The 11,672-nt window shown below is 48.4% G+C and overlaps 2 protein-coding genes across 2 annotated transcripts; both read left to right on the top strand.

Annotated features, from left to right (window-relative positions):
* Positions 1 to 819: 819 nt before the first annotated feature.
* Positions 820 to 2,051, top strand: LOC100217115 (adenylate cyclase). The gene has a single exon (NM_001143483.2). It carries the CDS (start codon positions 1,084 to 1,086, stop codon positions 1,726 to 1,728), a length of 645 nt encoding a protein of 214 aa, NP_001136955.1. The 5' UTR covers positions 820 to 1,083; the 3' UTR covers positions 1,729 to 2,051.
* A 6,969-nt stretch (positions 2,052 to 9,020) lies between these two features.
* On the top strand, positions 9,021 to 11,142 carry LOC103633580 (protein ETHYLENE-INSENSITIVE 3-like 2). Its single transcript, XM_008655273.4, has one exon. It carries the CDS (start codon positions 9,125 to 9,127, stop codon positions 10,883 to 10,885), a length of 1,761 nt encoding a protein of 586 aa, XP_008653495.1. The 5' UTR covers positions 9,021 to 9,124; the 3' UTR covers positions 10,886 to 11,142.
* The last annotated feature ends 530 nt before the right edge of the window (positions 11,143 to 11,672 follow it).

Raw genomic sequence — 11,672 nt, 5'->3', positions numbered from 1 at the left:
CCCCGGAATGGACTTGGCTGCACGGTTCGTGCCGCTGGTGTTGGCCTCACTCCTGTACAGGGTTGAGTGGAAGCTGTGCGGCGACGACGCCATGACGCCTGTGGACGACGTCCTCAGAGAGAAGAGTTCCATATTACTTGAACCCGCTATGCCCCTCCGTGCCATCCCGCTCTTCACTCCATGACCAACAAGTCGATCATCTCCATATCTGCCTGGACCAGCAGTTTAATTTGCATGCATGACGATCGACGACGACACCATTTTTCTTTTCTTTTCTTTTCTTTTTCTTTCTCCTTACAATAATGAAGTGCATGTGACAGTATTTCAAAGTGTTATGTCATCTTGAGAAATAAGGGGAAAATGGTGTTGCCAACAAGCTTAGCGAATGTATATATGTCATCTTGAATGCTTTTTTTGTCCCAAAAATGTGCAAACACGCGTGCACATGCCACCCACGGCAAGCAGCAACAGCAAGATCCATGACATCATTTTGATTTGTGTTTCAATCTCTTTTTTCTCAAGCATGGCAAGATCCACGGCATTCTTTTGTTAGATCTATGGTGTTGTGTGTGTGTGTTTTTTTTGGGTTCATCTGTGTGATAAATGGCAAGACCTACTCGACTGTCAGGCTCAACGGGCCGGCCCAAGTACGCCTAAACAGCCCAGTGCCGTGCTTGGGCTGAGTGCTGAGTCCATAAATGATGGCACGGCCTGCGTAACTAATTGGGAGTCGCTTTGGCCCTGCTCGCTGACCACCAAACCAACCAGGAACCAGTCCTCCTCCGTCTCCATCTTATCATCCGCCAATAATGCTGCGCCGCAACCCAACCCGCATCGAGCTCACCTCCTCCGACCGCGACGAGCTCGAAGACCACCTCCGCGCCGCCGCGGCAGCCACCACCACCAAGGATCCTTCCGGTTACACCACTCCGTCTCCAGTCCTTGGCCCGCAGACCTCCAATCCCCTGCTCCAATTCCTCCACCCGAAGCCCGGCGCCGTGCCATCCAAGTCCCAACGCATCGGCATCGGCCTCTCCACCCCGCCGGCTCCGGCCCCGAACCCGCGACCACCCCATCCACCCCATGGAGGTTGAGATCAAGCTCCGCCTCCCCGACGCCGCCGCGCACCGCCGCCTGTCCGCGTTCCTCGCGCCCCGCCTCCGCCGCACCCACGCCCAGCGGAACCTCTTCTTCGACGACGCCGCGCGCACGCTCGGAGCCGCCACCGCCGCGCTCCGCGTCCGCCTCTACGACGGGCCCGACGACCGCGGCCCCTCGCGCGCCGTCCTCGCGCTCAAGCGCCGCCCGCGGATCGAGGCCGGCGTCAGCCGCGTCGAGGAGATCGAGGAGCCCCTCGAGCCCGCGCTCGCCGTCGCCTGCGCCGACGACCCCGCCCGCCTCGGCGGCCTCGACTCGCCGATCATCCGCCTCGTCGCCGCCGAGTACGGCGTCGGCGGGGACGCCGCCCCCTTCCTCTGCCTCGGCGGCTTCGGGAACACGCGCGCTGTCTACGAGTACGAGCTTGAGGACGGCGGCGGCGGCCTCGTGCTGGAGCTCGACGAGACGCGGTTCGACTTTGGGACCAGGTACGAGCTCGAGTGCGAGACGGCGGAGCCTGACCGGGTCAAGGAGGTGCTGGAGCGACTGCTCACGGTGGCCGGCGTGCCCTACGAGTACTGTCGGAACAGCAAGTTCGCCTGCTTCATGACAGGGAAGCTGCTTCCTTGACTAGGCATAGCCTTGTCCGTTCTTGGTATTTCCCTTCTTCGTGCCATTAAGCTGCATTTGAACAACTTGAATGGAATGTCAGTGACGCTTTGAATAATGACAAAAATAAGTGTGGCTTCTCATATTTGGTTAGTGTATGGTTTTGGTTTTGTGGCAACGGAACATAATCCTGAGTCTGGTCAAATCCAATTTCTCCCAAAATCTATGGGACAACAGCCCTACCAGCTTGGTATTTCAGTACTGTACCTTCGTTCAGTATTGTTACCTTGTTCGGGCAAATTTACATAGCATATCTTCATGAACAACAAACATTATATTGGTCCGATGCTGATAATCATGGTCATGGACCGAGACAGACAGACAGTTGCAGTGCAGTACAAGGGCTCGTTTGGTAGATCTACGTTTCATGATTCTCTAGCTCCGAGTGATTCCGATTGATTCTCTACCGGAAGTGAATCTATTTAGCGAAAACCGTTTATCAAATAGCCTGTAAAGTGGTTTATGAGAAGTTAAGAGAGTGGGGAGCAGGTTGGGTGGGAAGCAGGGTTTTTTTGGCTCCTACTTTCTAGTAAAAGATAGAGGCTAGATTCACTCCACTCTCACCATAGAGCAGTTTAGATTTTTATCGTTTGGCTCGGCCGGAGTGATTCTCGTTGGGAGCGGAGGGAGCTCTGTCAAACGCCCCCTAAGAGCCAATGCTACAACCACAAGCAAGCCAACAGTTTAGAACTTGTATAGCTGCCGATTGAGGTGCTGGATTTAAGGTTACCAAGGGTGGGGGGAGGTTTTGGAGGGAAAGAGAGGACTGGCGGTTCGATGGTCTGGTAGCAAGGCGGCAACAGCCTCCTGTCGTGGGCTGCTTTGGACATCCGGATGGGAAGAATAGCTACTCTCTTGTTCATATACGAGGCATCATGGATAGTATTAATAGTTCTAGTTGAGATAAATATAATCTTCTATAAGTATGGTCAGGAGATACCACATGGAGGATAAGACTATTTTCAAGATACATTGTCTTTACTATATGTCTAGACATTTCTATATTATTAAAGCTGCTCCAAAACTCGCCTCCTTAGCCATCCACGTCAGCATTTCTTACTCAAGCCGCTCGATGGTGAATCAGTGGCTGCCATCCCCCGCTGACTCCATCACGTACTCAGTATAGCGCGCGTCGCTCCCTACGTCTCTGGAAATTTCTATTTCTCAGCAGATATAGACATAGACTACGCCGGTTCTTTCCAGAAGGTGGAGGTAGCAGCGAAAAGAAATTAATTTTACCGACCAAACGCATTGAACAAAGATATGTACGGTACTTCAAGTATAAGACATAATTAAAACAAAACATAATATAGTGGACATATCTAAAACATGTGTCTTACCATATTCATTGTACCAATCAGAGCATTCAATAAATTAAAATGACCAATCAGTTAGCCTCCTGTCTTGAACATAGAGCTAAGACAATGTGTCTTCGTCAAGATACATGTCTTGAGTTTTTTTACATTCACCCCCTGGACACACTCGAAGACACAACTCAAGACACCCATTGTACATACCCTGAAAACATGAATTGGTGATTTCCTTCTTGCAAAAAGTGTGGTAGAACAACAACTCTTGATTCCACTGGGTATCGTCACTCTGACTGTAACTGGACATTACACAAATTCAGGTAAATTTTACAACTCGATCACATAGTACAAAAGTGTTATTTTTCCTTACTTTTGTTTCAGACATTTTATACTTATTGTGTATTATATATTAACTTATACATAATATTTATGTACATTTAAAATGTCAGATACGAATTTGATACCGCACAGGGCGCGCACCATCCACTAGTAGTGTGTGTGTGTGTCTATATATATATATATATATATATATATATATATATATATATATATATATATATATATATATATATATATATATATATATATATATATATATATATATATATATATATATATATATATATATATATATATATATATATCCAGAAAAGTCAAAACATCTTATAATCTAAAAAAGATGTAGTAGATGTTAACAACATGTAGGCTTTTGGAGAAATATGCCTACAAGTTTGCCAATGCACTTAGTAGGTTTCTAGTTTTCAAGGAAAACAAACGAAGGTTTTGATCAGGCATACAGAGTGCAATTTAATCAATTCCAGTTTCTGATATTCTATAAGTATGGTTCAATCCATGGGCAATTGGGAAAATCTCATACTTCCATCCACTTTTCATCTTTGATTTTTCCTTTATTTACTCAATCACGAAAAAACTTCTGAATTTCCCATTGAATTGTTTGTTAGAGGACTTTGGGAAGCAAAAGAATTATTCTGTGGTTGCCTTGCGTGGACAGATTTGATATTTCCTATTGGCAGCAAAGCTTAGCATGTTGTTCCTATAGCAAATACACAGAAGTCTGGTATATCGATAAAACTGGGTTTTAAATCTCTGAAACTGTAATGGGAAAAAAGAGTAACCCGCGATGAGATCCTCGCGTCTCTCACGGTTGCACTTCCTCCATGGCAACTGTTCATGTCCTTGGAGCAACCATGGCGGCCGGCCATGGAAGAAACGAAGGGATGAAAACTGAACTGAATTACATCCATCATCGGCATGCATTTGCATTGCCCGTCCAGCATGTGCAGTGCAGCGATATGATGGAGCGAGCTGCTGCCACATGTGTTGACCCCTCCCCGAAAACAGTGCGTAGAATGAATCGGATAGCTCGTCCACTTTAACATACCAGATGCCGCTTTCCTTTCTGGCCCCATATACATGGGTTGTTGAAGTGTATAATTGGATTGTCTACTTTCTCCTACAAACTTAAGTTTCTAGGTTGAACTTACTAATTCATAGATGTTGATATTGTTCTTCAGAGACATTCGTAGCAGGCAGTGTTTGTAAACACGCTAAAATAGCCAAGTCATCAGACAGTTAATATTTAGACATTTCATGCCACTGTGTTTGCATGCATGCATGTGAGACCAAACAAATTAAAATTGCCTTCTGTTGCTAGGCATTTTTTTCCCTCGCTCATTCTCAAATATAAATTCCGATGGATGTTTGGGTGGCCGGTTGTCTTCTAACAATTCGAGTTCCTCACCAATTGCGACGGTTGTCTGTATTTGCTCCGTTTTTCAGTCCCCCCCCCCCTCTCTCTCTCTCTCTCTCTCTCTCTCTCTCTCTCTCTCTCTCTCTCTCTCCCTCTCTCTCTCTCTCTCTCCCTCCCTCCCTCTCTCCCTCCCTCCCTCCCTCCCTCTCTCTCTCCCTCTCTCCCTCCCTCCCTCCCCCTCCCCCTCTCTCTCTCTCCCTCCCTCCCTCCGCTAATCTCCGTGTCCGCAAACAAAAAAAGACAAGTTGGATGTTTCAATAGATCGGCCAAATTATGCAACACATGCTCATCGTTTCTGGATGATGGGATAAATACAAAAAATGCAAATTACCTTTAGACTTTTTGCCCTCGTATGCTAATATTTAAAAACATAAATCTAGAACACGTACATGGCGTTAATTTGGCATGACTCTAGCTCCTCTTACGGAACAGCTTCTCAGATGGAGCTGAAGCTTAAAACAACTCAGTAAAAACTTTGTTTTTTAATGTTTTTTTGTCAAGTTTATGAAGAAAAACTCCAGCTCCTTAATAAGAAAAACGGTGCTACCTCCTCCGATCTTCTTTCAAAAAGCCATTTTTTAGATGAGCATTTGGTATAGCTTCGTTGCAACAACTATAAGAAGCTGGAGCCACGTGCAAAGGACTCACGGTACTTAATAATGTACTAGGTGAGTACCCGTGCATTACAACGGGAACATATAATACCATTATAACTTATATACAAAATGTGTCTTATACTGTTATAACAAAATATTTCATAATCTATTTGTGATCCCAGCCATACATAAATTTTATTATTTTAATTTAGTTGTTTCACTACTACATTGCAACCATCAGTATCATGCAGACTTTCATATATGTCATGATTTGCATGGTCTCATCATTAGAGAGCATGTGCCACACCTGCCGGTAGAAGTTCCATCGTACATCGTTAGTCATCAGGCACGCACCACCATACACGCTTGCTTAAACAAAAAATGCAAGTGTGTGTTTGCGAAGAGAATTAAAAGAAGGCCAACACAAAAGCTACCCCGACGATGGCGAGTTGTCATTGTTGTCGATCCTCCTCTGCTTACCCCCGGCGCTGAGAGGACGCCACAATCCTTGATATAGTAGTCGTCGAACGCGCGCGACATGGTGAGTACCGATGACTCTTGGCTGGGCTGCAAAATGAAGTGCACCCCGGGCTCATCAACGAGGTAGTACACCTGGTCGTTGCACCACCGGATGTGCTACTCCTCTACATACATCTTGTTCGAGGACACTCACACAGCAACAACAATGTTCGTCATCCCAATGCACAAGAATTCATGGTCGGTCGGTAGCGACTTACGTGACAGGTTGGGCTTCAGGTGGATGATGAGCTGGACGGCGTGATGGCGCCGTCGTCGGTTGCGGTGCCCAGAACAACCCGAGAGTCATCGGCATTGGCGACGACCATGAGGTCCCCATGTTTGATAATGGACAGCGCGGTGCAGCCGCTCCGGACCACGTCCAAGTGGCGGCTGCGCCGGAGCTTGCCATACACAGCGGCGCATGGGCCACGTAGGACTGCTTCCAGAGGTCGAACTGGCAGTCGCCAAGTTTCTTCTCGTCGTCAATGAGCGACGCCAACGCGAGCGCCTCGTGCTAGTGGTGTTTGTTCGGGGTTTCCAAGTAAGAAACATGGATTCATCTTTGGCATTGGTTTATGAAAATGACTTATAAGTCAGATCCATGGAAAATTATTACAAAGAATAAATGTCACACATGCAAAAAAAAAAAGAATTTAAGTTGAAAACATTATTCAAACAAAAGAAATTGCATGTAAGGCTCTTCTTTAAATGCTACTCCCTCAATCCAAAAATATAATTTAATAATCTCGGTGATACTTATCTACTACTACACATTGTGCAAGGTTAGCAGGTGGGCTTCGAGAGAGATGTAGTATTTGTTTTTACTATAATAGATGTAGACATAAACACGCATGTGGTGTAGTGGTAGCTTTGAGCACATTTACTTGAGGGGTTGTGGGTTTGAATCCCCTTGGGGGCTATTTTTTAATTTAATTTTAGCTAGGCGTGAGATGTACGTGGGAATAGGAATGGGTTTTGTGGGGAGGAGAGACTGAGAAAAGGAAACAGGGAATGGACTGTGCGCGCAGGGGGAATCGGAAAGATGGAACACGAAATGGCAGCCTACCCCTTACTGCCTTAATAAGTAGTAGAGATTTATATAAATTATATTTGAAGTTGAAATTCAAATTTACTATCTTCGTCTTCGTATTTTACAGTCGAAAGAAGCCTCCACGTTAATTCTAGAGTCTAGATATTACCACATTAATCTATGCATCTTGATAAATTAGCCGCACCATTTCATATGTATATTGAAGGGATCATTGTTTTTAAAATTAAGGCCTCTAATTTCTATCTAGTCAAAATTTACGCAATAAATAATCCACAACTAATATTTTGCTAGATGTGTTGTTATATCTGTTGCAAAAGAGTTGTGCAAGATAGGTTCTAATCCTATCAACTAGCCTATCTATAAAGGTAGGGAGGTAAGTGCACAACCTAGGTACACGATGTAAATATAGAAGCTTAATTGAGTCGGAGATACAAACTTTCATCAATGACTCTGATACTTTTGAGATAACAAGAAGCTCATCACTTCGTCTTAGTTTGTGTTAGAACCCCTTTCAAGGATGTCCTTAAAGGGTCAAGCTCTTAGGCTATCTCCAACAACTTACTCATTCTTGTCTCTCATTTCAAACTCCATTGTGTAAACAGTGCCGTCTACAATGCAAAACACTATTTTACACGGCCACATGCACGATCTGCTAGTCATAGCCTTAGATGGGCAACTCCTTGGATATCACTAAAGCATTCCCCACAAGCAAGTGGATACTTGAGATGATCTCTCTCTAACGTCTTTGCTATCGAGTTTCGAACCAAACCACCATGGGCCTCGTTCCCTTAGATACATCGTGGCGATCACATGACAAACATAGTGTGATCTTGCAAGACTATAGACCCCTTGCGTGTACAACAATGGTACACACAATCACCGAGTGGTAGAAGTGTGTAATCTTCGTTAAACAGTAGATATAAACCTAGAGGAGCGCATTAGAGGTGTTGGACGTCTTTGCATGTGTAGAGAAATACTAATCGCCCAAGAGAAACACTAAGGTTGTCCGTAGTCAGAAACCTTGCATGGTACTATATATATACCGAGCTAGAGGCAAGTATGCAGTGGAAAAAGTGCTGCAGCGACAACGCTACCTGCTACTGTAAGACTATCCGCAGCGGTTCTCCCTAAATTTTTCCCCTATATCACTTTTTTGTGTCACATCATCAACATTCCATCATCTGCTTTTCATCTCTCGCAGCGGTTTCCCCTAAATACTTCCCCTATACCCCACTACAACCATAAAATATCATTTTCTACACCTACTTTTTATCCACTATCATTTTTTCATCTACTAACAATTCATCGCGGGCCCACAGCTGCAGTACCAAACAGTGTTAGGGCGCGTAAGCAGTGACACGCCAGAACTGGAGGGAGAGAGAAGAGCTCCGCTCGCTAGGGGGCTCTGTAGAGGCAAACGTTGCAGGCGTAGGGGATCTCTTGTAGCCGACATACAAGGGGAGAGGGAGCTAGAGCGGCATGCGCTGCGGACAGTCTAAAGTAAAGTTGGACAAAAAGAACGCTATTTATAGAGTGTAAACTCTAGTACATTTGTAAAGTATATCTAAAACACAATAGCAAACAATATTAGTGTAAACTCTAGTACATGTGCCCTTACTTTGCAAATAATCAAACTACTAGCGGCTTATCCTAAACGCAAAACTAGTACAAGCTCCAACACAGAACAAAAGAGAGTGACTTAATTAGGCGGAATAAACGTGCATAATTGTCTTTTTTGGTGTCCCATCGTCTGAGTGACAACCTCGCTCGTTCATGTATAGCTGATATTATTAGGTCAGAAATGGCGCTAACAACGGCCTGAGCTGCCTGTGAATTTGCACATGGTGAAAAACCAAGGAGAGTCGTGAGTGCACGTCATGTCCAAGCAAATTTGAGGACGTCTCCTACACCTTCAAACAGTTCACACGGTCACCTTGCCGCGTCCTGCACCCCGATCGATCGATCTATATATAGTGCCGCTGCGCCTGCGGCCATAACAAACTCCACTCATCTACTCGCTACCATTACCAAGTAGTAGCAAGCAGCAAGCTCGCGTCTGGTGCGCCTGCCTGCCACTAGAACTCTACTTACCTCTAAGCGCGGCGCAATAATGGGAGGAGGAGGGACGCTGATGCTGGACCAGCGCTTGGCGGCGGATGACAAGGTCCTCTTCGGGTTCCCGGCAGGCGAGTGCTTCTTTGGAGAGGGTGACCTCGCCAACCCGGCGCCGGCGACCGAGGAGATGACTATGAGCTTCCTCCCCTTGGATGCGGACGAGATGATGATGAGTGACGACGACGATGTGGACGGCGTCGAGGAGCTGGAGCGCCGCATGTGGCGCGACCGCGTGCGGCTGAGGCGCCTCAAGGAGCAGCAGCAGCAGAGCGGCCGCCCTTCCGGCGGCAAGCACGAGGCCAGCCGCAGCAGGCAGCGGCAGTCGCAGGAGCAGGCGCGGCGCAAGAAGATGTCGCGCGCGCAGGACGGGATCCTCAAGTACATGCTCAAGATGATGGAGGTCTGCAACGCGCAGGGCTTCGTGTACGGCATCATCCCGGAGAACGGCAAGCCCGTCACCGGCGCCTCCGACAACCTCCGCGCCTGGTGGAAGGAGAAGGTCCGCTTCGACCGCAACGGGCCCGCCGCCGCCGCCAAGTACCAGGCAGACACCGCCGCCGCGGGAGGCGGGGCCGCGGACGGGTGCGGAGGCGCCGACGCGGAAGGCCAGCATCACTCCCTGCACGAGCTGCAGGACACCACGCTGGGCTCGCTGCTCTCCGCGCTCATGCAGCACTGCGACCCGCCCCAGCGCCGGTTCCCGCTCGAGAAGGGCGTGCCGCCGCCGTGGTGGCCGCTGGCCGCCGTGCCCGGGGACCTCGGCCCACCGCCGTACAAGAAGCCGCACGACCTCAAGAAGGCGTGGAAGGTGGCCGTGCTCACGGCCGTCATCAAGCACATGTCGCCCGACGTCGACAAGGCGCGCCGCCTCGTCCGGCAGTCCAAGTGCCTGCAGGACAAGATGACCGCCAGGGAGATCGTCGCGTGGCTCGCCGTGCTCAGGCAGGAGGAGGAGCTCTACATCCAGCTGCACCCTGGCGCCCGCCCGGCGCCGTCCTCCGCCGCCATGTTCCCCTTCTGCGCCAGCTCCGGCGAGTACGATGTCGACGGTGAAGACGACACCGGCCGGAACCAGCAGCCAACCTCCAACCCCGCCGCCGCAGCATTCCTGGACCTTTCGTCGTCGTTCATGGACGATGCGGGCCACAACAAATTCGTCGTGGCCGAGCCCGCGCCGCCGATTAAGCAGGAGGCCGCCGACGCCGTGTTCTTCCAGAAAAGAAGCGCGCCGGCCGCCGCCGTGGAGCCGGAGCTGATGCTGGGCGGCAGCTTCCGCCGCGCCTACACATGCGGCAACGTGCAGTGCTCGCACAGCAGCAGCGCGCATGGGTTCCTGGACCGCAACACGCGCAACGCGCACCAGTACTCGTGCATGTTCAACAACAGCGTCGGCCAGACGGCGGCGCTTGGCGGCTTGGACTTGGATTTGCCCCTGGACGGCCAGAGGTCGCTCGGGGAGCTGATGGACATGTACGAGGCCAACGTGGGCAACGTGGACACGGCCGCCCCCGGCCCCGAAGTGCAGCTGCCCGGTCCGTTCCCGACGCCGTGCCGATTTGGCGACATCATCAGCAATGTGATACAGCAGAGCGCAGCGGCGGCGGTCTACGTCCGTGACGACGACGCGCAGTTCGGAGGCGACATCGCCGCCGCGTCACCGGGGCTGAGGTTCGGCTCAGGCCTGGACGTGGCGGGAGGCGGCGGGTTGCAGCAGCCGCACAAGTCCACGGGATCCAACGGCAGTTGGTTCTACTGACTGCGCATGCGGCAGAATCATGGATGGAATGGACAATGGAGGTTGGATATTAGAATTCACGAGTAGACGACGAGATCGTCGTGAGTTTTCTCCAGTCTCGTATTTAAGTATTTGTATAAGCCTGCAAATATAATGGGCAATGGCTGATGCCGCCGTCCAGACCCAGCCATGAACCACAAAATCGTAATGGGAGCTTCCATCTTGCTCAACCTATTAGAACTAAATAAAAAGTCTCATAAAATACTAACTTTTGCCCACTGATTAGTTATCAACTAACTTGTTCTTGTACGCGGTGCGCATCGAGGCATTTATGGATTGGTTTTGAGAAATTTTGAATCAGCAAAACAGATACTTCGAAAAATTTCATTACAGCTCCAAAAAAACTTAATGAATTTAACAAATCTGGAGTTGAGATGTTTGGCAAAAATTTATCGAGCTCTCCTTAGATTTTAGCTCTGAAGCCACCATACTAAACAGACTCTTAGTTGGGTTCCAGAAAACTTTCTGCCTCCAAAAAATGTTTATGAAGACTAGGAAGTTCGCCTCCGAAAATCATTGATCAATGGAGGCAGATGTCTTACTAGGACATCCGCGCCTACATAAATAGATTTTTAGAGATAGACATATTAAGACGTGGTTGCCTCATAATCAACGATATTCGGAGGTAGAAGTTTTAAGTGTATGTCTCCTAAAATCCATCATCATCTCATTCATCTCACCAAATTTGAGGAATGAACCCTGCATGATGCACCACCTCAATTTGGATGTAGTGATTTCTTAAACCAAA

Source organism: Zea mays, chromosome 7 (assembly GCF_902167145.1).
Source record: "Zea mays cultivar B73 chromosome 7, Zm-B73-REFERENCE-NAM-5.0, whole genome shotgun sequence".
Taxonomy (NCBI): Eukaryota; Viridiplantae; Streptophyta; class Magnoliopsida; order Poales; family Poaceae; genus Zea; species Zea mays.
This window is presented reverse-complemented; position numbering and strand designations above follow the sequence as displayed.

What these genes read in the sequence shown, in the direction of transcription:
- LOC100217115 (NM_001143483.2), top strand. Translation starts at nt 1,084, where the DNA reads ATGGAGGTTGAGATCAAGCTCCGCCTCCCCGACGCCGCCGCGCACCGC.
- LOC103633580 (XM_008655273.4), top strand. Translation starts at nt 9,125, where the DNA reads ATGGGAGGAGGAGGGACGCTGATGCTGGACCAGCGCTTGGCGGCGGAT.